Genomic DNA, 24990 nt, shown 5'->3' with positions numbered 1-24990 from the left:
CCTAAAGCCTAACTAATACGTCAGTTCCCCTAGAGGACACAGGTATGATGGGTTGGCAGGAACACCTTGATGGAGAAAACTTAACTGTGCAATCGAACGGTGCCACAAAAACAGCCAATACTTACTTGGTTTTCAAATGAGCACTGTGAAACCGCAAGAACCGGGAGGGAAGCATCACACAGCAGCGCAAACAGCTGTCACAAAGATCTCAGATCTCATGTATTAAAGGCCAAATGAAGGGTGCATGTATGACCTTATGTCGCTCTGTTGCAACACGTCTTCTGTCGAAATCGCACTGCAAATAACATTCTACAAAGGGGTGTGGGCGATAAAGCCGAAACATTTGATCACAATTAAAGATGATCAATATTAATAATCGTTGAGGTCAAGATTTTATTTGTGCTCTTCTTGTCACAGAAACCAGTTATTTGTGGTTTTACGGACAGAAAATGGCAAACACTTGTTAAACACAAAAAAACGTACTGACACGTCCTTTTTTGTTGAGTTGCAATTGAACAAAAATTGTATTGCAATATATATTGTTATTTAATTATTGCCCTCACTACGTTCTAGATATGACAAATATAGTCCACATTGAGGGCTACAGTCATTTATACTTATCCTATAATAACAACTGCCTTTGCTCTGTGGACTTACATAAAAAGGCACAAGGCAGGAACTTGCTGACACACCTTAGTTACTATCAGTCTAAACATATGGTGTCAGATTATTATTATTATTATTAGTTTTATTAGAAGCAAACTTGCCTTAGCACACTAAAGCTGCTTTTCCCGGAAACATGCAAACACTGTAATCAATCCAGATTATTGTGATTGTAAAAAAAATAGTTTTAAAAGTTACATGATAGAAAAGTATGCAGATAATCAGGAGAGTGTTCAAAGTGAATTGGGTTAGGAAAAAAGGTAAGAGGGGAAGTGAAAGGGCGGTAAAATAGGGAAGAATATGAAAGAGACATGTGGAGATGAGACAAGGTTGAAGTTGAGGGTGAGATGTCATTCAAAGGCCCCCGGGATGCTTAATATTTCACTGTAGGGTCCCTGCATTATAGATTTGATCTGATCGCCCTCTCAAGACCTCCGTTACACATTTACATGCTCATCACAGTAAAGTGCACAAGACGGAACTTTTTTCTTTATTTAAATAAAAGGCATTCTCGCCCTCCAACAAAGCGAGAAAATGACTTAAATTACACATCGCACACACACACAAACAAACCCACACTAATGTGATGTTTTAATATCTATACGTTCTCCCCCTAAAAGACGAGAACATTAATAGTAAATATGTGATATTTCCATAGAAAGGCGTTGAGCTTGACCTTTGTGTGACCTAGTTGCTCTACTATGAAGCTTTGTTGTTGCATTTATTTCCCTCAGGCTTCTGTGATATGCATTTGTGTGTGTGTGTTGTGCTCTTATGGTTTTATGTGAGTGTGTGCATGTCTGTGTGTGTTCCTCAGGTGTGGTTGTTTGTGCATGTGTGAGTGCATGCATTGCACCCCCATGGCAGTGCGTGGTCCTCAGAGTAATCTCCCATCTCTGATCTCTGACCGCTGGAGGCCTCGGCTTCTCCTCACAAGGTCCGGGGCCTGCTTTCGTCTTCTCTTCTCTTCTCTTGCACTTCCAGAGTCACGGGGTATCTGTGCCCCTTGGCTCCTTGGGTTGGGGGTGCTGAGCCTCGACTGTCCACATGCATCGCAAAAGGCAACGCTTCTCAGCTACTTATTGGTGACCCTTTGTCAACCTCGGACCTCTTGTAAAAACAAATAAGACTAATGTGTTTTTCAGGAGCCAAGCTTAGTTGAATGTAAAGGTTGGTCTTTCTTATTATTCACTGTCGAAAATATGTTGTATGCAGTGAAGCAATGTGCTAAAGCACCAGATAAGGTTCTTCAGCTTGTCCTCATAGGAGAACTCTTTTTGGCTCCAGGTAGAACCTTTTTATAAAGGTTCCAACAAGAACCCCTTTTAAACCCTTTATTCAGGAAAGGGGTTTTAAAGGGTTGTCTGGATCAAAATGATTCTTACTGGAAACATTAGTGTTACCTTTCTTTGGGAAAGGGTTTTTCAGAATCAGATGGTTCCAGGTAGAACCTCAGTCCTTGTAGAAGGACCCTTTTGGAACCCTTATTTCTAAGAGTGTAGAAACTGGAGTCACATCTCTGCTGTTAAAACAAAATGTCAGAAAATAATGGAAAATCCACTCTTATTGTCATCCAGGTTAAAGAAACACAGAAAGACTTTCCTGAAACCAAATTTTGACGATTTTAACTTAAAAAGAAATTTCGATTTATCACTACATTCTCCCGTTTAACAGATCTCTCTGCATTAATGGTTACATTTAGGGTTAAGTAGGACACATTTGACTGAAATCTATTTGTTTAATGTAGAAGTACACTCTTAGAAATAAGGGTTCCAAAAGGGTCTTTCTACCAGGGCTGAGGTTCTACCTGGAACCATTTGCTTCTGAAAAACCCTTTCATTAGGAAAGGGTTTTTCAAGGGTTCTTGGTAACACTAATGGTTCCAGTAAGAACCATTTTGATCCAGAGAACCCTTTAAAACCCCTTTCCTGAATAAAGAGTTTTAAAAGAGTTCTTGGTGGATCCCTCCAAAAGGGTTCCAGGTAGAGCCAAAAAGGGTTCTCCTTGGAGGACAAGCCGAAGAACCTTATAGAGTTCTACTTGGGACTTTTATTTCTAAGAGTGTACAACAGTGATACATAAAGAGTTTTATTTTACTGGCTGTAGTAAAAAGATATGTCTGTAAAAAGACTTATTTTTTGAGGTTGTAGTTATGCAGGAAAAAAAGTCTTTGTCGCTTCATATTTTTCTTTTCAAATCAACCTTCTTCTGAATTCCTCACCACAATGAGACTGTTGCAGTGAAATGAAATGATAAAAGGATGGAGCCGCGGTGTCTGGAGTTAAGAGGCTGTTTTAAAAATTAATAGAACACGTGTTGCAAGAGTTTTTACACACCGTGGCCGAACGTCATTCACATAATATTTAGGTGAATGATGTGAATTGTCCCTCTGACTTCATGTATGCAGAGATTAGCAACGTCACTTCATCGAGCTCATCTGCCACAACAGTGTCATCCTTCAGCTGCTGGAAACTTAACATCCGGCTCCTTCATTTAGGAAATCTTTCCTCTCTGAAGCATCCATAACACCACGGGAGTTTGAGCCTTAATTGATGCACTCCCCAGCATCAGAATATAGCTGTGAAACAAAAGAAAAAAGCTCTTCAGACGATTGGCAATGAATAATTGATTGATTTTGTAAGATATCTCTCTCTAATTGTTTGGTTTGTAAATATTTCATGGGTGTCGTTAAATCAGCCTGATGACAGATACAGAGGGCGTCCTCCGCTGAAGATCACTCAAGTTCTCCGGCTTTTCTGCCCAAAGGATTTTTACTCAGTCCAGTTTTAACGCCGAGATGCTGACTCATATACGGCACTTTAGTGAATTAATTGCACGTTTGTGGTGATTTCTTTGCGGCATGGGAGTTCACAGATCTCACACAGGTTGCACAACAGCCTGGCTATGCGTGCTCCTGCTAAATATTTAAATCACTTCCTGTTTTATCTGCTTTTGTCTGCCCGTGCAGTCAGGATATCGGAGCATTTGTTATATGTCCCCTGTCAAATTAGAGTTCACAAGGTCTACATTAGTGAGTTGTTATAGTGGGGGGCCTGCACAGACACACATATACCAGCATTTAAACACACACACACGAAAGGCCTGGTTGAAGACTCTGCTCTTTTGCTGTTCTGTGCCACCTAGTGGTTGCTTTGAATATTGCGCCCTCTTGTGATGCATTTAATGTCTAGTCTCCACCTGTTGTAAATTGCCAAAATAGAATGTTTTCTTACCTGAAGTCTCCCAAAAAAAATATGAAGGAATCTTTTGTTGGCTTAAAGCCTCACTCAGTAATTAGTGGCGGGTCTCTGTGAAGAACATTTCTCAGTTTAAATCTTTGAATTCACAGTGAGATTGTAACGCAATTAACACTGACAAACGGTCTAGTCTGTCTACTTGTTTGGGAAATGTTCAACTAGAAAACTGTTCTCTCTCTCTCTTGTGACTCCTTGTTTTTGTCCATATACTCATGTCATGTGATCACATTTTTGTAAAATCATGGAGGATAATGTTGCATCACTGTCTCCTCTCATCAGTGTGGTGGAAACGTTATCCTTTATCCTTCCTGCAGATAATTTATCACTGGAGTAAAACTTTGGTATCGGCTCTGTTAATTATGACACTTGAACTTTCATCCATTTATCCATGTTTGGATTTATTCCATCCTTGGAATCAAAGCATTCTGTTAAACTTTGGAAACAGAGTCAGTCCATTATTTCCTTGTGGTATTTGAAGCCTTTTTACAATGATAAAAAAAAACAGCAAAACCAATTGTTGCAATCACTCATTATAATGAATTAAATCTTCAATTGAAATGTGTATGGTGGGAGACTGTCTGTCATCCCACCTGTCTGTCTGCCTGTCACTTCTATTGTCTCACCTTATCTGTCCTCGAGCCCCAGTTTGTGCTTAAGTGTCTTTGTCCCGTCTGTCTGTCTGTCTGTCAGAACTGTTAATTGTCAGCGTGCCAACATGTCTGTCTGTCTTCCGACCTGTCTCTTATGTATTTATTGTCCTATCTGTCTCTCTGGTATTCAGCGTTGGTTGCAGGCCCAGCTGCCGAGCTTCGCTGTAAAGTGTTTGGCTGATTAGAAGGGACATTTTTCCAATGGCGCTGCGCTGCCTCTAATATTTTGTTTGTCGTCGGGTGTGCGGCTGATTTATCACGCCCTCTCTCCTGCTGACATTCGGATTCACTTTGATTGGCGGCTGGATGTAATGACACCCACCCTTAGCAGCACTGTTTAACACGTGTGCGCTTCACTGGCTCACGCTCCGATGCGATGCAATGCTCTGCATATTCACGGCGGATATGAATGTACCTGTTACGCCAACACATGCCCACTTATGTGCACAAACATACAAAACACCGGTATGCACACACAGACTGAGTTTCTCACAGGCTGTTTTATAACTGTTGAGGTTATTGAACAACATGTGCAGACTGATTTTTCTCTGTTCTTCTCTCACCTTATGTGCTGCTAAATATGATAGCCTTTCTCACTTCTAATACTCGGCCTAAGGCCAAAGCTGCTACTACCCTCTTACGTTGAATAACATCTCTCTTCTTCTTTTTTCCCACCCCCTGTCCCTCTCTTCCCCTCCCTCCCATCCCAATCACTCCTTAATAACTCTATAACTCACCTCAGCCTTAGATTTAATTGCTTATCTGTGTGTAAACGTATTAACCCTCTGCTGTATCTGTTTTGCTGCCGTCCCGGGGGCCCCGACAAGCCTCTCTGACTGCCGTGCCTTACGTCCAATGAATAGTCCTTCTCTGAGCGGTAATAGGGAATCAGCATCGTAGCAGCAAGCATTGGCGGCGTGTAAGAGATAAATCAGATTGGGGGTCTTGCTTTGCCAGTTTATTGAATCTAAATTGCGTGCGCGCGTGGCCCCCGCCGGCCCTACATGGCCCATCCATCTCCCGGCTGATAATGGAGCGGGCCCGATTCCACCTGGTAGGAGCATTATTACATTTCCCCTCTAACGAGACCCAGCTAATCCTGCCAAGGGAGGAGGACAGGAGAGAAGAGAGGAGGACAGAAAAGAGTAGGAGAGGAGTGTGAGGGGAGGAGGAGCAGAAAAAGAGGAAAAAGAAGGGAGGAAAAAGGTAGATAGAAGAGGAGATTGTATAAAGTAAAAAAAAAAAAAAAAAAATAGAAGCAAACATCCTGGCAGCCTGCCTCTCCCTCCTACTCTCTCTCTCTTTTTCTCTATCACACGTTCTTCTTCTCTGTTGCTGTGCATAAAACATCCTTTAGCGCCATCAGAGCTACATGGCCCCCGGGCCCCCGAGCTACAATTATATACACATAATCACAATGTGATTTTCACTGACGCTCTCCGCCCCTTCCCGCTGCCACCCCTCCACCTCTGCAGCCAAGACTGAACCAAGTCTAAATTAAGTGAAAGGACTCTCCTCTCGTCAACACCAAGCTACATTTATTTATTGATTGATTTATTCATGCACTTTAATAAAAGTCCCGTCCCAGAATTATCCAAAGAATGACTCCTGTCCTTCACAGCTTCTGTGACTTCTGTCAGAGCTTATTCATAGCTTTACAAAATAAAAACAGCCGAAATGTGTGTCTTTTTTGTGTATTTCATGTTTGTTTGTTTTTAAGTGTAACTCCTTATTGATGTAATTAAATTGTATCCTTGGCTCAGCACACAGGCCTACTTTCATTGTTTTGAGGGGGCAGGAGCCCCGTGAGGCAGTACACTGATGAGAGATGGATAAACAGTTTGATTTGCTGCTATTGCCCCCAGGCGCAGTGTACTGGAGAGATGAGCAAGAGAAGGAAGAGAAAGCATAAAACCAGGGTGGGATGGAAGAGGGCAAAGCAGAAGGAGAGAAGAGAGAGAGAGAGAGGATAAGCAAACCTGTTGGGGGTGTGATGAAGGGATAGAGGTGGAGGATAAACATGCAAACAAAAAGAAGCGACAAATCATTCCTGTTGTTTGTGCTCACATGTTTGTGTGCGCGCAGGCAAAGCATTTTCTCTCATTTCTTTTGCTTTTGTCTGTTTCCCCTCACTGTCAGTTCTTCTTTTTTCCGACATGGCCCCGATCTCTCTGTTTATCTCCCCTTCACCGCTGCATCACACCACCACTACCACTCTGTCTCCTACCTGCCTCCCGGTTGCCTCGAGCAAATAGCAAACTGAAGAACACAGAGACACACACACGCAAACACACACACGGAGACCAAAAAAAAATGTGCATACAAACAAACAAAACTCCAGTGTAGTTGTACAGAGAATAAAGATGATGGAGTTTGGCTTTTAGCGCACTCGTACACACAAACATAACAAAATAATGACTGTTTCAGCAAAGAGAAATGAGATGTTGTAGGTTTCGGTTCAGGCACACACTCCCACACACGTCAGCACACGCACGCGCGCACACACACCCGAGCTGAGGGAGGTAGAGGAGGGTTCAGTCATCCATGTAAAGTCATTGTTGGTAAAGATGCGGAACCTCTAGACTTAACCAGCCGTAACAACAGTGTGACGGGTTCTTTGTCTATGCCAATTACTGAACAAAAACAGCAGCGCAGTCACACAGAGACTCACACAACCCATGGCCTTCTACATCCACACACACACACACACATTGGTATACATGCATTTTTATGGAACATGCTTGCAGTGCAAGTGTAATCAGACACAAAATCTCGAGCATCTCAAGTTGTGCAATAAACCACATTTGGACACCCACAGCTGTGCCCTAAAACAAACGTTCTCTAAGTGCTCACAAACACTTACACCCACTCTCATATTGTATTAACTTCCCCAAAACAGTACCGAGATCTCACCCCCCCCCCCCCCCCACCCTCTACCCATCCTTCATTCCTCTCCTCTTGCTCTCTTCTTCTGTTTCTCTCCCGTACTTTTTTCTCTTTCAAAGTTTAAACTCATTAAGTGTAATGATATTGGAGACTCAATTTTACATAGCTCACTCATCAACCAAGTGAGATAGCAATAAAGGCGAATGGCTCCGCCGAGGCCCTAACGCTGCAAAATAAATGATGTGCCGCAACGGAAATGTAATTAATTTAGAGGCAATATTGATAGTCCTGCCATACACAGCATTATATTTTTTAATGTGGCTTAACATCTTGATTATTCAGGGGGAAAGGTAGAGGAATAGGGAGTTCAGACAACACTGCTGATGGTGAAAGATGCTTAAAATGTCCTGACGAGTGTTTACTCCCGCTACCTCACTTTCTCTTAAGCTTTTCATTACGGTGAAACGATGTATATATATTTATATATATACACCTTTCAGGAAAGCGCGTTGACTTTTCCAGGAGCGTTGAGGAAAAATATCCGAGCATGGCTGTGCTTGGCGGGGAACAGAGAAGACATTAAATTCTATTTTTATTGATCTGTACACTAAGTGTTCATCTGGTAAAGTGTCCTCTGGTAATTTCCTGCATTCTCTGTGATGAGTATCAATTTGTTTCAAATGTCAGCATCTTATAGCACAGAAATAACTCAAAGAGATTGTTTTTTAAAATGGTGTTAACAACGTGGCTTTGGAAGAAAAAAAAAAAGAGATTTGTTTAAATTAATACATTTGTTATATTATTTCCGATATATTACAATCGTACATCATGAGTAACGATTGAAAAAAAATAATTTAATTATGAATGCCACGTTTTATACGCAACTGTCCATAATAAAAGAAGAACACGAGCGCTTGTGCTTTGCTCCTGACTCTGTCGTCTTTCTTTTTTCTTCTCAGCTAAGACGGATGAGGTGCTGAGGGCCAAAGTAGCTAAGAGAGAGGAGGAGGCCCTAAAGAAATTAGAGGAAGGTGAGTTATATGTGTGTGTGTTTGTGTGTGTGTGTGTCTCTGTCGGTCATAGATCCAACATGTGGATTACAGCGCCAGTGCCAAAACGGAAAAAGTAAAAATGTTGGCAAGTTAGCTGTTGAAATAATGCAGCCTGGCTTTGTTTTTGTTTTTTTATTTCCCTCTCCATTAAATAGCCTTTAATTGTGCGATTGAGTCTGAAGACCTGACAAGAGAACATAATATATGCATTAGATTTTAAAACGTCTACTGTAACATAAGTGGTTTTACACATTTTAACATACAGTTAATTTGCCTTACACACACAGACACACACACACACACACACACACACACACACACACACACACACACACACACACACACACACACACACACACACACACACACGTGTCTTGTAAATGACCATTCCAATTTCATCGCTGATGTTCAATTTGTAAAAAAAAAACATGTACTCAGAGATGCTGACGCACTTGTTTTTTATTGAGACGGCTGCAGTCTACATAAAAATGCACAGTAGATGTGTAATGCACACAAATGTGCTTAGCATTGCAGGCAGTAAAACATTTTTCCCCACTCCACCACCAACATATAACAATACAGACACACACATACACTGTACACACAAAGATTACCTGCGACACATTTAAATAAAGTCAAGAGTAATTTTGCACTGGATCTACAAGTAATAAAAGTCCTTATCTGGATTAATGACGCTGGTCCCTGCTCTGTCCAGAGCATGATATAAATGACAATACTAAACTTGTTGTTATGTGTATGCACATGCAGAGTAGTATAATTTGGTCTAGTGTGTCATTTTTTTTAATTTGTTGCACTGTCTCTCCCTCTCCGTCTTCCTTTTGTGTGTGATTTTTTTGTGTGTTTATATCGAGCTGGCATGTCAGCGTGACCTTTAAAGTTAGTTGACCTTTCAGCTGAATGAAAGTCCAGCCCTCAGAATCTAATTAGCCCTGCACTTTTGCTTTGGTCCTGCGGTTCTACATTTGTCTCCTCCTTTTGTTCTCTATCTTTAACCCATTTGTTGTTGTCTTTATATTTGTTGTTGTTGTTTGTTGGCCTCTCTGCTGTTCTCACATTAATTTTTTTTCTTGGTTTCGGTGCCTTCTCCCTTTCCTTTCTGATTTCTCCTCCTACTCTCCGTCTTACATACACTCTTTCCTCCCACCTCCATTTGTCCTCATCAACCATTTCCACCTCTCTCCTAACCTCTTCTCTGTGTGGAAGCATTGCCAAAGTGGTGACTAAGTGCCTTGCTCTGGGCAGCGGAGCAAAGCTCCCAGTCAAACAGCTTCTTTTTAAAAAAAAAAAAAACAAAGTTCACACTTAGGGATCAGTTGACTCTTTCTCCTCTTTGCTCAGAGCCTCACTCCAGCTGTTACGTCTGTGTGAAATAAGGTGTTGTTCTTAATTGTGCGGTGGAGTGGCGGAGCACGGCACGCTGTGCAGGCGCTGCCTTTAAGGGCAATCATTTTTATTCCTCGCCCTACACTGAGATACATGAAGTCAGATCAGAGAGGCTCCACAAAGTGACTTGCCCGTGGTAGTGAGAGAAGCCGCTGGCACATAGTCACAAAATACACACACAAGCAGAGTCAGACAGCGTTATTCTCTGTCCGCCCTCCCAGTGCAACCAGAATGGACCTCCTTATTCCCTGCAGGGCCGCTTAGAGGTCAACACAAGTAGAATGTTTACACTCAAACCTTTAGGTCAAGTGAAATGATAAAACCTTTTAAGAAAATGGAGGGGAAAGAGTGAAGAACACTACCACCTACACTCTCTGTTCATAAATAGATTCACATCCTCTAGACTGGCAGCGTGTTTGAGTTAGTTCAGCCCTAATCGAAACTACTGAGATCTGATTCATGTGGATGCTATGATATGCAAGCTATTATTGTAACGAACTGTAGCTGCACACTGCAGAGCCCTGCAAGAAGAGAGAGGGGGGGGGGGGGGGGGGTTATCAGCAGGGTTTACTGAGATAGAGAAAGGAGAGGATCAATAACTGGCCCTGTGGTCATCAGTTAACAAAGTAGTCTCCACATAAAAGGAGCGTTTGGCTCTTTGGTTAAGGGCAGCCAGATGATGCTAGTGGTTGAAAAAGGAAATGTGATATGAAAGGGTGTGAGAGCGAGAGGAGAGGATGATTCCTTTGTCAGTTGCATGCCTTGTTTAGGCTATTAAAGCTGAGAGATATTGTTTGTGTGCCCAGGAGGCTTTTACTGAACATAGTATGTCCAGCTATAATAAGAAGACGTGACTGTCAGTGTAACAGTCTGTTTGTTAGTGTCAGCTGCTACTTTACTGAAGGCCACATATATGGGCACAGGATGGGCGCTAGTAATGTATTCTGTACAATTAACCAAATATCAAATTAACAAGTATGACTCTCTCACCGACCTAAACTTACACATCCAAAATAAATCAAGACATTCATGACAAGGAAAAAGCATTAAAGCCTCAAATAGATTTTTTTTTTTTTTTAAGAAGAGATGCCGATTAATTTTCATTTGAGCCACTAAATGATTTATCATTTATTACTTTAATACAGTTTCTTCCCAAGCACTTAGTTTGGTATTATTTCTTTGTGTAACAAATTTAGTCCAGAATTAGACAGATCCCTTCCGAGAATGTCACAGCCACAGAAGTTAAAGCTCCCATAGAGTGGTCCTGTTGCACATATATGTGAGTTATGGAGGTCTACTTACATACATTAACTTGTTTTTAATGGTCAAAAACCTCCTAGTTGTTGTAAATGAGCCTAAATCTCTCCTCACTGAAGCTCTCCTCAGCCGCGGTGTTTCAGACTGAAATCTCACCCCTAGAAGACAGACTGTGTTGTGATTGGCCAGCCAGCGTAGAGCAATCCCAACTGTCTTGTGATTGGCCAATACCTGGTGACGTAATTAGCACACCAGCTCTCAGAAGCGCAGCTCCCCCCTCTGGAACGGTGGATGCACTGCAACTCATTATCAAAACATTGTTTTAACAGTGTTTAAAAATAGCTTTGTCACGACTCCTTGCCGCAGTCCCTTTTACGTCTTTGACCCGGAGTCAGACCCAGAGTCAGAAGACACTGTCGCAAGTGAAACACCTCCACAGCGGACGTTCTTCTTCTTCTGCGGTTCGATGTACGCAACCGGATGTGCCCGGACTAGTGCCCGGAGCAGGACGATCTGCTGTTCTGGAGAACCGGTGTTTACGTAACCAGAACGGGGTTTTTCAGAGATCTCGCTGAGCCTGAGATTACAATACAACAGAGCGTTCTTAGCAGTGGCTGAACTGTTTGTTTTCGAACCTTCAGGGCTTCATAAACGAGGTAATGGCGCAGATACACACCAAAAAAAACAGTGTTAATTGGAACTCCCATTCTATGGGAGCTTTAAAAACAAACTGTGCACATGACAAAGTTTTATGACGAGACGTTAAAAATGACACCCTATATTTTGACAAAAATGAAAAGAGAATGTGTCCGTCACCCCTTCCGTATACACCTGCGTCTGTGCGCCTTTACACGTGAAGTTAACTTTGTCATAAACACGACTTAAATCCTGCTTTTCTTTATGTCACTCATCTCACATTTTGCTTTAAAACTGGTGTCAAGTGCTTAATAACCCCACTTTATTTCCTCTCACTCACTCACACACACACGCTGCTCGCTGTAACACTGCTGTGGCAATATTTTGGGCCCTGTGTGTTGTTTATGAGGCACTGGAGACATCTTTTGTGCAGACACTCTCTGGCACGCAGAGTTATGTAGTTATGGATTTGACACTTGTCTATTGCTGCAGATGGTATTTTACACTCTGTGCTGCTCTTTCCTCATTACCTCAAACCACCACCAGATTGGGAGATCATATATTTTAATGAGACGTATAATAGCTCTTTAACCCATATCATTAGGGGAATATATACCTACCGTTTTGCTCTTTTGGCAGTTAAACGAAAGGACTGTTTCCCTAATTACGCAGTGTGTAGGACAGGTCACGGGTTGGGTGTGTACCTGTCTGTGTGTGTGTCTGTGTTCAGGAATTATATGACCATTAAATATTCAGCTGCATGCCCCCTCCATCTCCCAACCCCCCTTTTATTTTTTTACTTCCTGGACCAAGCATCCATTAACGCCTCATCACCGTTTAACTAGCCCTGTTGTCAATCATCACCAGGGCTGAAACAAAAATGGATTCGGTTTCCTGCCGAACTTGTTCAACGTGAGGAAAAAAGACCCCACAAGCTGTAAAGTGAAGGACAATCAATTATCATTAATGGTGGATGTGCCCGCTCATCATTTGTGTGAACTAATATTTCTCTTGGTAGGTGTGATTACACGCTCCGCTAAACAATTTGTCAGTCAGCTGAAATTTCCGTTTTGCATGCGGGCGTCCGTGTGCAGTGCCTGTGTGGGTGTGTGGATCTGTAATAAATGATGTGATCCCTTTTCTAATTGAAAATGATAACTAATCCATGGATAACAAGCTCTTGTATAACCCAAAGCCATATACCTGCAGTTGTGGCCTATCTTAGTTGTAATAAAAGACAGGAAATGAGAGGCAAGTGAGAGTGGTGGCTTGGACATTGACGCTTAATGTAATCTGCCTTGAAATCAAATTATTTGACCTGGAAAGCCTAACAATACAAAACTCCTGCCGGGCTGCTGTTAAATATTTAGCACGTGCCTGTCATGAATACAAATGGTGCGCAAATTAGAATCTACAGGCGCGTGACCCTCATATCACACCCCGGGAGCACAGGGGGGGCTGGCTTTGCTTTAAATGTTTTAATTACTGAGGCCGTGGCGTGGCGTGCCACACTAGCTCGCCGAGCGCCATCAGCGCCGCTCAAGCTGCCACTTGAAGGACAAGCGGTGAAATTCATCCGCTGGTAAACACGAATGATCCGGTGTCATTGATCTCATCACATTAACTAAAACATGAAGATTCAATAAGGAGAGTGTCAGAATTATACCAAGCTATAATTATAGTTCCCAGCATTGTCACTCAGTGCAGACCATAATACTGTTTTATAAAACTGTGTTCTTTCTACTGGCTATATGATCCACCTTAGGACTCCAGGGAGAGACGCTGTATTGCTCTTGTGCACTCTGCACTGAAGGAAGATCTGTCTCAGTGATTTTGATGTAAGAAAATCTGGTTTGTATTGATTCCGTATTGATTAGCGGAGTTAGCCCCATCTCCTGTCGTTACTTCAGATAAATGGCCTTATTTGTTGTGTTATTATGTTCAACACAATCATGCCAGGAACAGTCAAAGGAATATTGAACCGACACTTCATTGGCTTCATGGGTTCTATTTGTTCCAGGAATTAAAGGATGTTTTCTGCCCACATAGCACCACAGTGGAAGTTTAAAAGAGAGCGCCATGACATCTTCATTTTTTTTAAAGTCTGTTTCAAACAGAATCTTACAGCAGAACACTCCCTCCCTCATTTCTGATTGTTGTCCTGCCGCAATAATTGATTTAGATATGAATAGTGCCACAGATTTAGTCTCCCCATCTCTTTTTATTTTACCCTCTCTCCTCCCTATTCATTCAGGTTTGTGGTTCCCCCACATTGAAATGATTAGTTATGCAAGGCTTGTAAGCACTAAATCACAGTTATGGTCCCTGGGGAAATAAATTTGGCAGAAAATCAGTGTGAGAAGATTTAATTATCACGAGGAGACCTTTTTTTTTTTTTTTTTTTTTTCTCCCTTGCCTTGGCCCACTGAAGCCCAAACTCCTCTCCTCGCTTTCTCCCCTTGCTTCGCTCAGCTCCACATGCTGCAGCCAAAAAAAACCCTGGTGTGCAACATGGACGCCAGCCCCTCTCCCTTGCCTTCCGTCTCGTCCCAATTTGTTTCATTGCAAGGTGATAAGCCAAGCAATTACTGCTTTATTGATTTTTCATCACTGCAAATTTAAAGTTGATTTTTTTTTTTTTTTTTTTTACCTTTTGCTTCCCCACTTTCTCACTCGGAAACTTCTCATCTATGCGATTCGGTGACCCCCGCCGTCCTAGTAGGAGCTGCTAGTGCTAACCTCGCTTGACCCTATGTTGTAATGGGATGCTGATACTGTGCCTTCTGCAGCTATGGAGCATATATAGCTTCATAATTTCTATAAGGATATCTGCCAAAGCTAAGCCATCTCTGCCATAGGCCGGATTACGCACACATCGACCGTGCAGTTTCAACCTGTGTTCTCTCAGGTCAAGTGGACACATGATTGACAGTACCCTTTCACCCTCTGTGATTGGGAATCGTTTCTCGGGTTCGCCTCATCAATTAACCTGCTGCCTTTAGACCAATGTACAATTCAGCAACTGTGTGTTGAGTCACCAGGCTGATGTATTCTTTTCCCTCGCTGTTCTGCTCATGTTAAGGATAGTATCAGATAAAAAAAAAAAAGTAATCTCTCTTATTAAAAAATATTGGTTTATATTTTGTTTTTTGTCATAAAAATTTACTCTGAAATGACTGCATGATACTATATTATAATATGAAATAGCCTCATAACCTGGGGTTTGATTGTAAAGCAGTAGTTTTTCACTCTATTGAATGTACAACAAATGCACATTATTCAGTCTAAGGCACATATGTCAAACTCAAGGCCCGGGGGCCAGATGTGGCCCGCCACGTAATTTTATGTGGCCCGTGAGTGATTATTTGGTCTTAAAAATCTGTGTTAAAATAGGTCTATGCTGCTGTAAGGCGTGCGTTGACCATAAACTACATTTCCCACAATGCATGGTGATTGCGTTACCCGCAAAAGTGACGGCATCACCATCGCGGACCAGGTTACATCTATAATGCATCATATTTGTAACTTGAATACACACAGACAACTATTTAGCAATATCTTATGGAGTCGTTACCTTTATTTTACATTATATTTGGTTACATTTAGTTACATTTATTCTGTATGACAGTTACACCTGGCCCTTTGAGGGTAACCATTATGCTGACGTGGCCCTCAGTGAAAATGAGTTTGACACGCCTGATCTAATGGATCTCACTGTATGTCTGGATGTGATCAGACGCAGCAGCAGCCGTGTGTTTATCGTCGTCTGACAGGGTGGTCAGACTGCAGGCCAAAGGAGACTGTCCTCCTCGAAAAAACGACCACATAGGTCGTTTGTACAAGCAGCGTATTACGACCGCCCGTTACGTTTTAAAATTAAGCGACCTCTAGCGGTCGAGTAAAAATCGACACTTCCGGTGTGTCACGGGACTCGTCACCAACTGAACTTTCACCTTCGTCACCAATCAAAAGCGACATACTAAGCGGGGAGGAGTCGCATCATTTCGTCATTGAACGTCGTAGCATTGGTAAGTCGGACATATATAGTTAATTTTATTGGATGATGTTTTATTAGAGTATTATATTATTAAAGTAATCGATTACTTGCAACTCATATGTAGCCGAGTTTGTTTAGTTTGACGTTTTAGTCACAGATCAGTTGTGAATGATATTAAAGACGTGATTTTACCAATAAGACGATAACGTTAGCTCACATGCTAATAACACGCAACATTGAAGGTGCACAGCACAAAACAGAATTATTTAGTCCAATAAAACAGTAACGTTACTGTTTTGCGGAACTGTTATTAGCAGAGGGCTACGTAGACTAAATAAATGGTAATTAAATAGGGAGCTAAATGATGTGACCAAGCAGATTCTGTGAGCTGTATAGGCATTTCTGTCTGCAGGAAACCGTTATGTCCCACTCTATCACAAACTGTATTGATACGGACTTAAATTCTATGAACCCATCATTTCTAAAAGGGGGTAAATTAACATATGAAAGAATATTGCAGGTGTGTGAATGTTCCTTGTTATTCCTGATTTGATAGCCAACATGCATGATCCCCATCTTTGACTATTCCTTACCTGTTGATACAAAGTCCAGATTGTTTGAATGTACTTTTCTTTTAGCTTTTGTACACACAAATTATTCCCTTGAGACCTTTTTGTGATAATTCCCTTTGCATTTATAAGTGAAATCAATGTTAATTTCAGTGGCAACAAATAGAAGACATGGTTGCACAAGTAATCCTAGTTCATCTGTTTTGTCGATGTTGTTACTGTTTTTCAGGTCTTTTGAACATCAATCATCGCCATATCCTCACAACCCAACGGTTCTTTTAAGAACCAGTGTCTTATTCCTTCTTTTACTAGTTTCCTTTCCTCTCACAGCTTTTGGTTTGTCTGATTGTGTTTCTCTCTTTCCCTCTTTGTCTTTCTACTTTGACTTTTCCATCCTTTCCTTTCGTCGGTCTCCAAATGGCGTCTGAGAACTTCAGACAGTGGCTGGAGGCGGGGAAAGCATTGGCAGATGAGTTGGAAGCAAAAAAAGTAAAATTTTCTCTATAATTGCACTTACAAATCACTTCTGTACACACCTGAAAAGGATATGTGTGCCCCAGTAAAGGCAATTATATCTTCTTCTTTTTTAAAAAAAAAAAATGTTTTATTAGCCATCAAAGAAAAGGAAGCAGAGGGCGACTGGAGGCTCCAATGTTTCCTGGAGGACAAGGGACCATAACGGGTACATTGTACCAAAATCCATTCGGAAGAATCGATCTGGTCAGCAAAATATTATAGTTATAATTATAATTATTATTATTATTATAAGTTGATGCTGTTGGTCAGCAGTAATGTTTCTTACGTCATTGTTTGCAGTCAAACCCACTCACACATTGGGGGTGCCAGAAGTTGAGGCCTCACGGATGGATGAAATTCCTCAAGAGGTCCCAAATCTTGGTATGCACATTGAAATCTGACAGCTCTTAAAGCTCTTAATCTTTGAATTTGGAACTAGTCAAGTATGTATAGGCATCTTAATATTTTATGTACTGTAGCAGCCATGTGTATGATGCATTTTCTGTGGAGTTATTTTGCTTTATTAAGAAATTATGACCGTCTTTGACATTTTTGTTATACTTGTCAATGTAGAACAACATATGCAAACACTGAGGGACCTGCTGAGTTCCGTCACTGTCCCTGCATCAGCAGAAGTGGAGGGGACAACCAGCATGTCTGTGTGGACCATGAGGCAGCTGTCCACAGAGAGGAAATTCAAGGCTGCAGTGCCAGAGCTCCTCAATTGCATGCTTGCCGCAGAAAGCGTTCCCCAGCATTGCTGTCATCACTGTAAAACCGTGAATGCTGTGGTCAGGTGCTTGGACTGTCTTCCCTCAGGAGTCCAGTTTCTCTGTGCAGCATGTGACTCAATGGTCCACAAAAAACTTATATTTCATGACAGAGAAGTCATGATTGATCATTTTTACAAACACATTCCTCCCACATCATCAGTGAAGATGGATGAAAGAGGTCATTGTGAAGTGGTTGAACAAGGTGTGTTTAAATAATTTAGCTTGCTTTTTTTTTTTTTCGAATGTAACCATAAAATGCTCTACAACTATATTATTAGCTATGTCTGAAGTTTTCTTTGAACTGTTAAAGTGTTTTATTATTTGACTACAGGTATTAATTTCTGTAATTGTCGTTACTGCAGTATGCTTGCTGCCGATTCCTCCCCCAACACAAATCTGCTCCTGTGGCCGAGACCAAGACTTTACCATCGTGCCAGGAAAGCAGACTGTCTTGGTAACTATCAATGGTATGTTTTCTCTTCTTTCTACCGTTTGTGTCCCATCACAGGTGGATAATGGCTCACTATTATCGCTTTGTCCTGTTTTGTACAGATTCCTGTGAAACAGTATAAGTATTTTTGTTTTCAGGTCCATACAACCTTTGTCTGCCTTCTGTGTGTTGCCCACATTGCTCCTGCAAGTGGACCCCAGGGATCAGTGACCTGATTGGTAGCCGATACTGGCCAGCAACAGCAAGCTGCCAAATGCTGTTCAAATTTGATGTCCTTACATCATTTGAACAGATGAAGTTGGCCAGCCCAGCTACATCACAAAAAGCATTTATCCGAATGCTTGAACATCGGGCCCATCGCACAGGACGGGTTAGAACTCTTGTCCTTCGAAATGTTCATTTCCAAACTGCAAAGTTTTTAATTAACCAAAGTAATACCGTCCTTGTTTTCAGGATGGCAGTATATGTGGTGATACATTCCACAGGGTGTATCGCGAATTTGCTTTCTGCAACTGGAAGAAAGAGCACCTGTGCCTGGTTGAGCCCTTCAAGTGCCCTGCATGCACACCAGACATGCTTGCCATATCTGCAGATGGTAACAGAAAACACTACCGCTTCAAGAAATCCAAAGGGTCAGTGGACTCATTTTCTAATTTTAGCAATTGATATATTAGCTGCAATGATTATCATTGCTAAAAAAAATATATCTTTCTACATACATACACACGCACATACACAATTCATATTCCATTATTCATGGCATCAACAATTATTTTTCTAATCTGAAAGGGTTTCTGGACAATCAAACAAAGTGGTTTGTAATTGCATTATTGTTATTATTGTTGTTTCTTACACTTTGTAATAAAACAAAGTAATTCTTCTGATTTAACAGGACAGATCAACCATCCCTCTTTGATGGCCTGTTCATCGCACAAGATGCCAAAGTGTCTGCCTTTGTTGATGGGATAAGAAGCCAAATGACGATTGTAAGGTGTTATCCAACCACCTATCCTTGCCTTGTTTTTTTGTACTTGTCTCCAGGCTACATGTAACATATTCTGTCTCCTTTCAGAGGACTGGTCATGATGTCTGTGGGCCAGCAACATTTACAGCAGGGCGAGAAACCTCACAGAAGTCGAGGGCCAAGGTGGATGAGGAGGGCCTGGAAATTGCTGTTTGCAGACACGGCGTCTTGCTGCAAGGCTTGAATCACTACCGTGGTGAAATATATGCCTACCCATTGTACCTGCAAAAGGAGCTGGCTGACTCTGCAAACATAACTTTCTTTTGTATGGACCTCACTTGCAGGTACTCTTAACCCTTGCAAAGTCATACCCGAGGTTTTTACTGGTACACTATATTAATTTGTTATAGTTGGGCAGAACAGGCCTAAATTCATACCTTTGAGACACTATGGCTGTAGGAACTTGATATGACTTATGTTGTATCACCTCCATGTTCAGCAGATGTAAGGCATTATTAGCATTTATTTTGCTACATGTTGTTCTTTGGCTGGTAACAAATATTTTACTGGTGACTTCCCCGATGTATCACCTTATCACTGTATACACCCCAAACACTTAATTGGCTTTCTCATTACAGGTATTGGCCATATTTGGAGAGGATGGCAGAGAAATTGCCTGAGCTCCAACCACTAACACTGATGAGGCCTTTTCTCTCTGTCATGCATGCCAAGGCTCACACTGGCAAATGCGAGGTACAGTGTGCAAGTTAAAAGTTTGTGTCATAAGAAGATTGACCACATAAGTGAAATCACTTAATACAGTGTAACCATGTCAAGGCCTTTTCAAAATTCATGTAAGGCCAGAGATATTTACTTTTAACTAGTGTTCATGAGCACACCATAGCTGCCTCATGTGCATAGTCTCATTTTGGACAGTTGTTTTGCTGGTCCTCAAATATTAACAAGTTGCTGTCTAAGCACACGCATGCTTAAAATGGAAGTAAATCTCTGGCCTGTTAAAATGTATTAATATGAATCATGTGAGAATGTCCACTCCACATATTAATCAGATATATTTGGGATGTAGGCAAGAAGGTAAATACAGGAAGTTTATAGCTAGTGCATATATTTGTATTGTTTTCGAGCAGGTGAGATGGGGTGGCAGAAACCAGAGTGGTGCAGGAAATACTGTTGGTGAGGAGGTGGAGCAAGTTAACAGCTTTCTCTCAAGGGCAGCTCTGACTACGAAATACATGACCAAGTCAGGTTGGATATAAGACTAAAATGGCATGCTTTGACACAGCACCAGATGATAAAATGGATTAGAATTTAAATGTTCTCTGTTTTGTTTGTGCAGGCAGAGCAGATATGATAACAATGCTTGCCATGGGATGGAATAAAAGGAAGGTGGATAGTCTCCACAAGACCCTGGCAAAGCGTTTTGTCAAAGTAAGTGTTCAAGTGTGTATTTTAACATTTGCCTTTGTCATTTCATGGTGAAATGGATGATAAATGGACTGCAATTATATAGCACATCAATCTAGTGTTTGTAACCACTCAAAACACTTAACAAAGCTTGTCAACATTCACCTCATTCATACATAGATGATTGAGGCTACTGTAAAATGTGCCACCTGCTCATCAGAAAATCATTCACATACACACCCGAAAGGGGTTCAGTATCTTTCCCAGGGACACTTTGACATGTAAACTGAAAAGTATTAAGCATTTTTCAATTGTAGATAGATAATTGAATAAACATTATTCTGACATTGTATTTTTTCGTCTTAAAACGTAATAAATAGACTACACAGAGAGCAGAATTGGAAGCGGCAAATCTTCAGCGTCTCCAGCATGACCTCTGTATCACTCAGGATGACACAGAACAGTGGGTTGAAGATGTGAAGCAGTGGGCAGCCACTGGTAAGTTATATGATCACCGGTATGTCGCTTTGGTACTGTCATTCATTTGGCTACATTTGGTTTTCCTGCTTTGCTTGTTCCTGTTTTTCAAGAGAAACATGGTGCTCAGAGTAGTCAGGAAGAGCTCCAGAGGGAGATCGATGAGATCATCTACTCCCTCAGAAGGAAGAAGCATGATCTCTATCGACAAAATGGTATTTAGTTTTGCATCACTCAACAACTAATACTTGTCAGTTGTTTTTACAAATAAAAAAATACTTTTTTTAACAGACAGCAATCAAACAAGGCAACGGAAACGGAGGAGACTGGGTGAGCTCAAAAAGAAACTCGGCGAGAAGATCATCCAGTACAACACTGTTGCTGCTGCTGAAGACAAGATTGATACAGAAGCAGCATGCAGTCTCTCTGATAGCATAGTTCTGCCTTGGGAAGCGCAAGGAGATGGTAAGTTAAGTGTTGGCATTTGTGTGCTTTAGAAAAGAGCTGTTTATATTCGTTTAACATACAGTTAAAAGTAAATGGGAAAACATAGCAGTAGTATGACAACAGCAGCAGCAAATTGGCCAATATTGATTCGATTGTAATAAAAGCATGTATGATTCATGCTGATATGCTATTTTGTAGTATGGAATGTAAGAAAAGGCTTGATCAAGTGATATTACTCAAATGGAGAACAATAGTCAGCAACAGCAGGTCTGAGAGAAACTGACCCATTTGTTAATAACCAATGGGTTGCATACATTCTAACCTTAAACATAAGATTATTCTTCTATAAATTCTCCCTAGAACCTGTTTTTTACAATAAGCTGTGATTCCAGCCATCCATCAATTGAAAATGTGTGAGCTACATAATGATCGACACTATGAGGATTATGGTAGAACATGCGAATAAGTTTTGATTCTGTCACTTCTGTTCTCTTCTCCAAAATAGTGGTGAGTCTACGTGTGAAGCGCAGACTTTTTGACCAGGTCATGCTGGTCAGGCGCATGGACGAGGAGAAGCCCATCATTGTGAAGGAGATGACCCAGCATTATCAGTGCCTGAGAAAGGCACTGGACAAATTAAACAACCTCCTTCATCACACTGAGGACAACATCAAGAATCACAGTATGTTCTACAAATATTCTATTTGTTAAAGATGAGCACTCCCGGTGACTGACTTAATCAAATCTGAAAGCCTTTCTAATAAATCCAGCTTGCTGTTTGTTTTTTTGCACAAAAACACAGCCTCAGAATGTGGCATTAAAACTGCTTTACATGTTTCCAACTTTGTCTGCCTAATTTAAAAACTCATTCTTCTTCAATTTTCACTCTAGCTACTCCTACTGATATGACAGAGGTCGGATACAAAGGACTGCACTGCTGTCTTTTACAGAAGAGAGACTGTCTACAAAAGAAGCTGAATGCAGTCACCAGCACCTATGCCCATGTAGACAAAGACCCTGGTTTCTTTCATATGTTGGAAGAAGACATGGAGGACTGTGAAGAGGACGACAGCAGTTCTGAACTTTCGGATGGAGAGATGTAGTTTGGCTGCATTTATTCATTGCACACACAGATGCAGTTATGTATGCAGTTATTTGTTGTTTAAAAAAAAACTATAGGTGCCAAGTATTCTCTCAATCTACCCACTTGAACAATAACACAGCTCTGTTAATACTGGAGTGGAACCTTAACTAATGTTACTGGTAAATCCTGTGTTAGTCCAACTATTTCATTTAAAGAAATATCTGCTGTAAAAAATGTCTATTACGCCAGGTTTATTCAAGAAATGCTTGAGCATTACATACTCATGTTGTAGAGTTAAACTCATTGACGGCTCGTTAATATATATGGTACTATATATTCTGATGGTGCCTGAAACTTTTGCACAGTACTGTATATGGTTTATGCTGTCATCCTTGAATTTGTATGGAGGAGAACTTCAAAATTGTATTTTCTATGCTGAAATGTGTAAACAAACAGTGACATCTGGAATAAATATGTCAGTTGAATCCATATCGACTGCGTCTTGTCTACCTGGTTAATTTAAAAACTTAACAAGTTTGAGTTTATTTGCACATTATAAAGGAAAATTGAGCTCATAAGCTCCATAGTGTACTGGCGAATAGGCCACGGAATCGATCCAAACTACGCGGGGAAGAATGGGGACAGACGCCTCTCATCGCGTCCTTGTGGTATGTTCACAAGCGGCAACGTTTAGCTAATAAACGTTTACTATAAATCGATCAGATGGATTTACTTGTATGGGACACCGTCTAGGAAGGAAGTCACATTATATGTGAATAAACTTTACGACACATTTTCACCCCACAACGACGAAAAAAGTAGATCCAAGTACGATCCCCAGAACGTTCTGTTTTCAAACGTTGCGGAATCAGTTCTGCCTTTGAACACACCCTTTTAGACGGTGAAACAGAGCGAGTGGAGTTAGTGCTAAAATAGTACTATTAAATATATATGTTTGTGTTTTCATGTCAACACATTTCCCAAAATACAAACATATACAATATGGTTGTATTCTTTATGTTTAAAAATGAGTGTATAGATCATTTCTAAACCCTACCTAACCCTAACCCAGAAGAATGCTTAAAGAACTACAATTTGTACAGGATTGCAATATGGAGACGTGGGGTGCGCTGCAAGTTTTGTAGTTCTAAAGTGTTTTCCTTATTATGTGACAGAAGTACAGGTAGCTTGGAGGCTCTCCAGACCTTTTTGAGGATGGAGAACACATATTTTTGGTCAAAGTTGAGGTTCATTATTATTTAGAGGGTTAAATTGTGTTTTTTCCCGGTTTCGACCCTACACAGTGGCGCCCCCTGTTGAATAACCATCTGGTATGGTAGTAGAGGTCAAGAGCTTTCCAAAACTGTTGACCCCATGTTTGTCACTTGTTTTGTTCTTGTCCTGTAGGCCTTCATAAGTGTCTTGTTTTCAAGGTTCAAAGGTCACTCCTGAGGAGCAGGAACCTCACACAGTGTTTGTACTGATGTATGTTACTCTCTAGACTGAGACCTTTCCAATGACATCTTCACTGTTGTCCTACGACAAACTTGAATTTTCATCTTTGCTCCAAGCCAGCCCCTTTCAGATGTAGTTTCTAACACCCTTTTTATGGCCAACTTTGATAAAATCGGAAAAACATGTGTTCACAGGTATTTACTGGTCAAATGTGTTTAAGATATTGATGACTGATCTATGCACAATCATACTTCTCATTTGGGACCTGTTTGCACCAATTTTCTACCCATTATCAACATAATGTTCTACGTAAATAGGGGTTTGCCTTATCTGGGTTCAAAGGTCAACATTTCAAATACATAAAACAATTAAATAGTACTCTGTTTATTCAAAGAAATAATGCCTCTTCAAAATGTAAACTACAGATCACAGCATGGTCATTTATTTGTGAAAACCCTACCCACACCTAGGAGGGGATGGGAGGCTTTCTCACCATAGACTGCAAGTTTACAGCAATTCCTGGCAGTTATCGGCACCTGATTCACAGGGACCAGGCAAACACTTTTAAATATTTGATTTTCACATTTCATGGTCACAGCCTTCCCCAAGCTAAGTTTCATAGAGCCATTTGGAGGCTGAGAGTATGAACTCTGAAATCAAGGTTACACGGTTGATATTTTGTTTATGTATAAGGAACACAGACAGCAAGTAGTATATGTTATTTCAAAAGATTTTATTAAATATCTATCCAGCTATGAAAATTGAGGCACTGCACTTCATCGATCAGTTACATAAAATCATTTTCTTCTCCTTCTTCGACCTCACTTTCTCACCGCCATCTTGGACTGCTCCCAGTGCTCTGAATCAGCGACTCTCTGCTCTCCAGAGCATGAACTTGAGTACACTATGTCTATACTAGACGTATAGACAAGTAACTGCAACGAGTATTGATTCCATACCAATACTCCCCTTGGTATCAATACAATCAATATTTAGATTGATACACCAGCCCTAGAGCTGATGCTTG

The 24990-nt window shown here is 41.0% G+C and overlaps 1 protein-coding gene across 1 annotated transcript in view; it reads left to right on the top strand.

The window, feature by feature from the left end:
* The window catches only part of rsrc1 (arginine/serine-rich coiled-coil 1), a 131293-nt gene that overhangs the window by 82291 nt on the left and 24012 nt on the right, over window positions 1–24990 (top strand). Inside the window, exon 7 of the mRNA XM_083886059.1 lies at window positions 8416–8487. Coding sequence (XP_083742185.1) covers window positions 8416–8487 — 72 coding nt within the window. The remainder of the gene's footprint in view (window positions 1–8415; window positions 8488–24990) is intronic.

This window comes from Microchirus variegatus, assembly GCF_963457635.1.
Source record: "Microchirus variegatus genome assembly, chromosome: 3".
Classification (NCBI taxonomy): Eukaryota; Metazoa; Chordata; class Actinopteri; order Pleuronectiformes; family Soleidae; genus Microchirus; species Microchirus variegatus.
The sequence above is the reverse complement of the archived record's forward strand: the minus strand, read 5'-3'. Positions and strand labels throughout refer to the sequence as shown.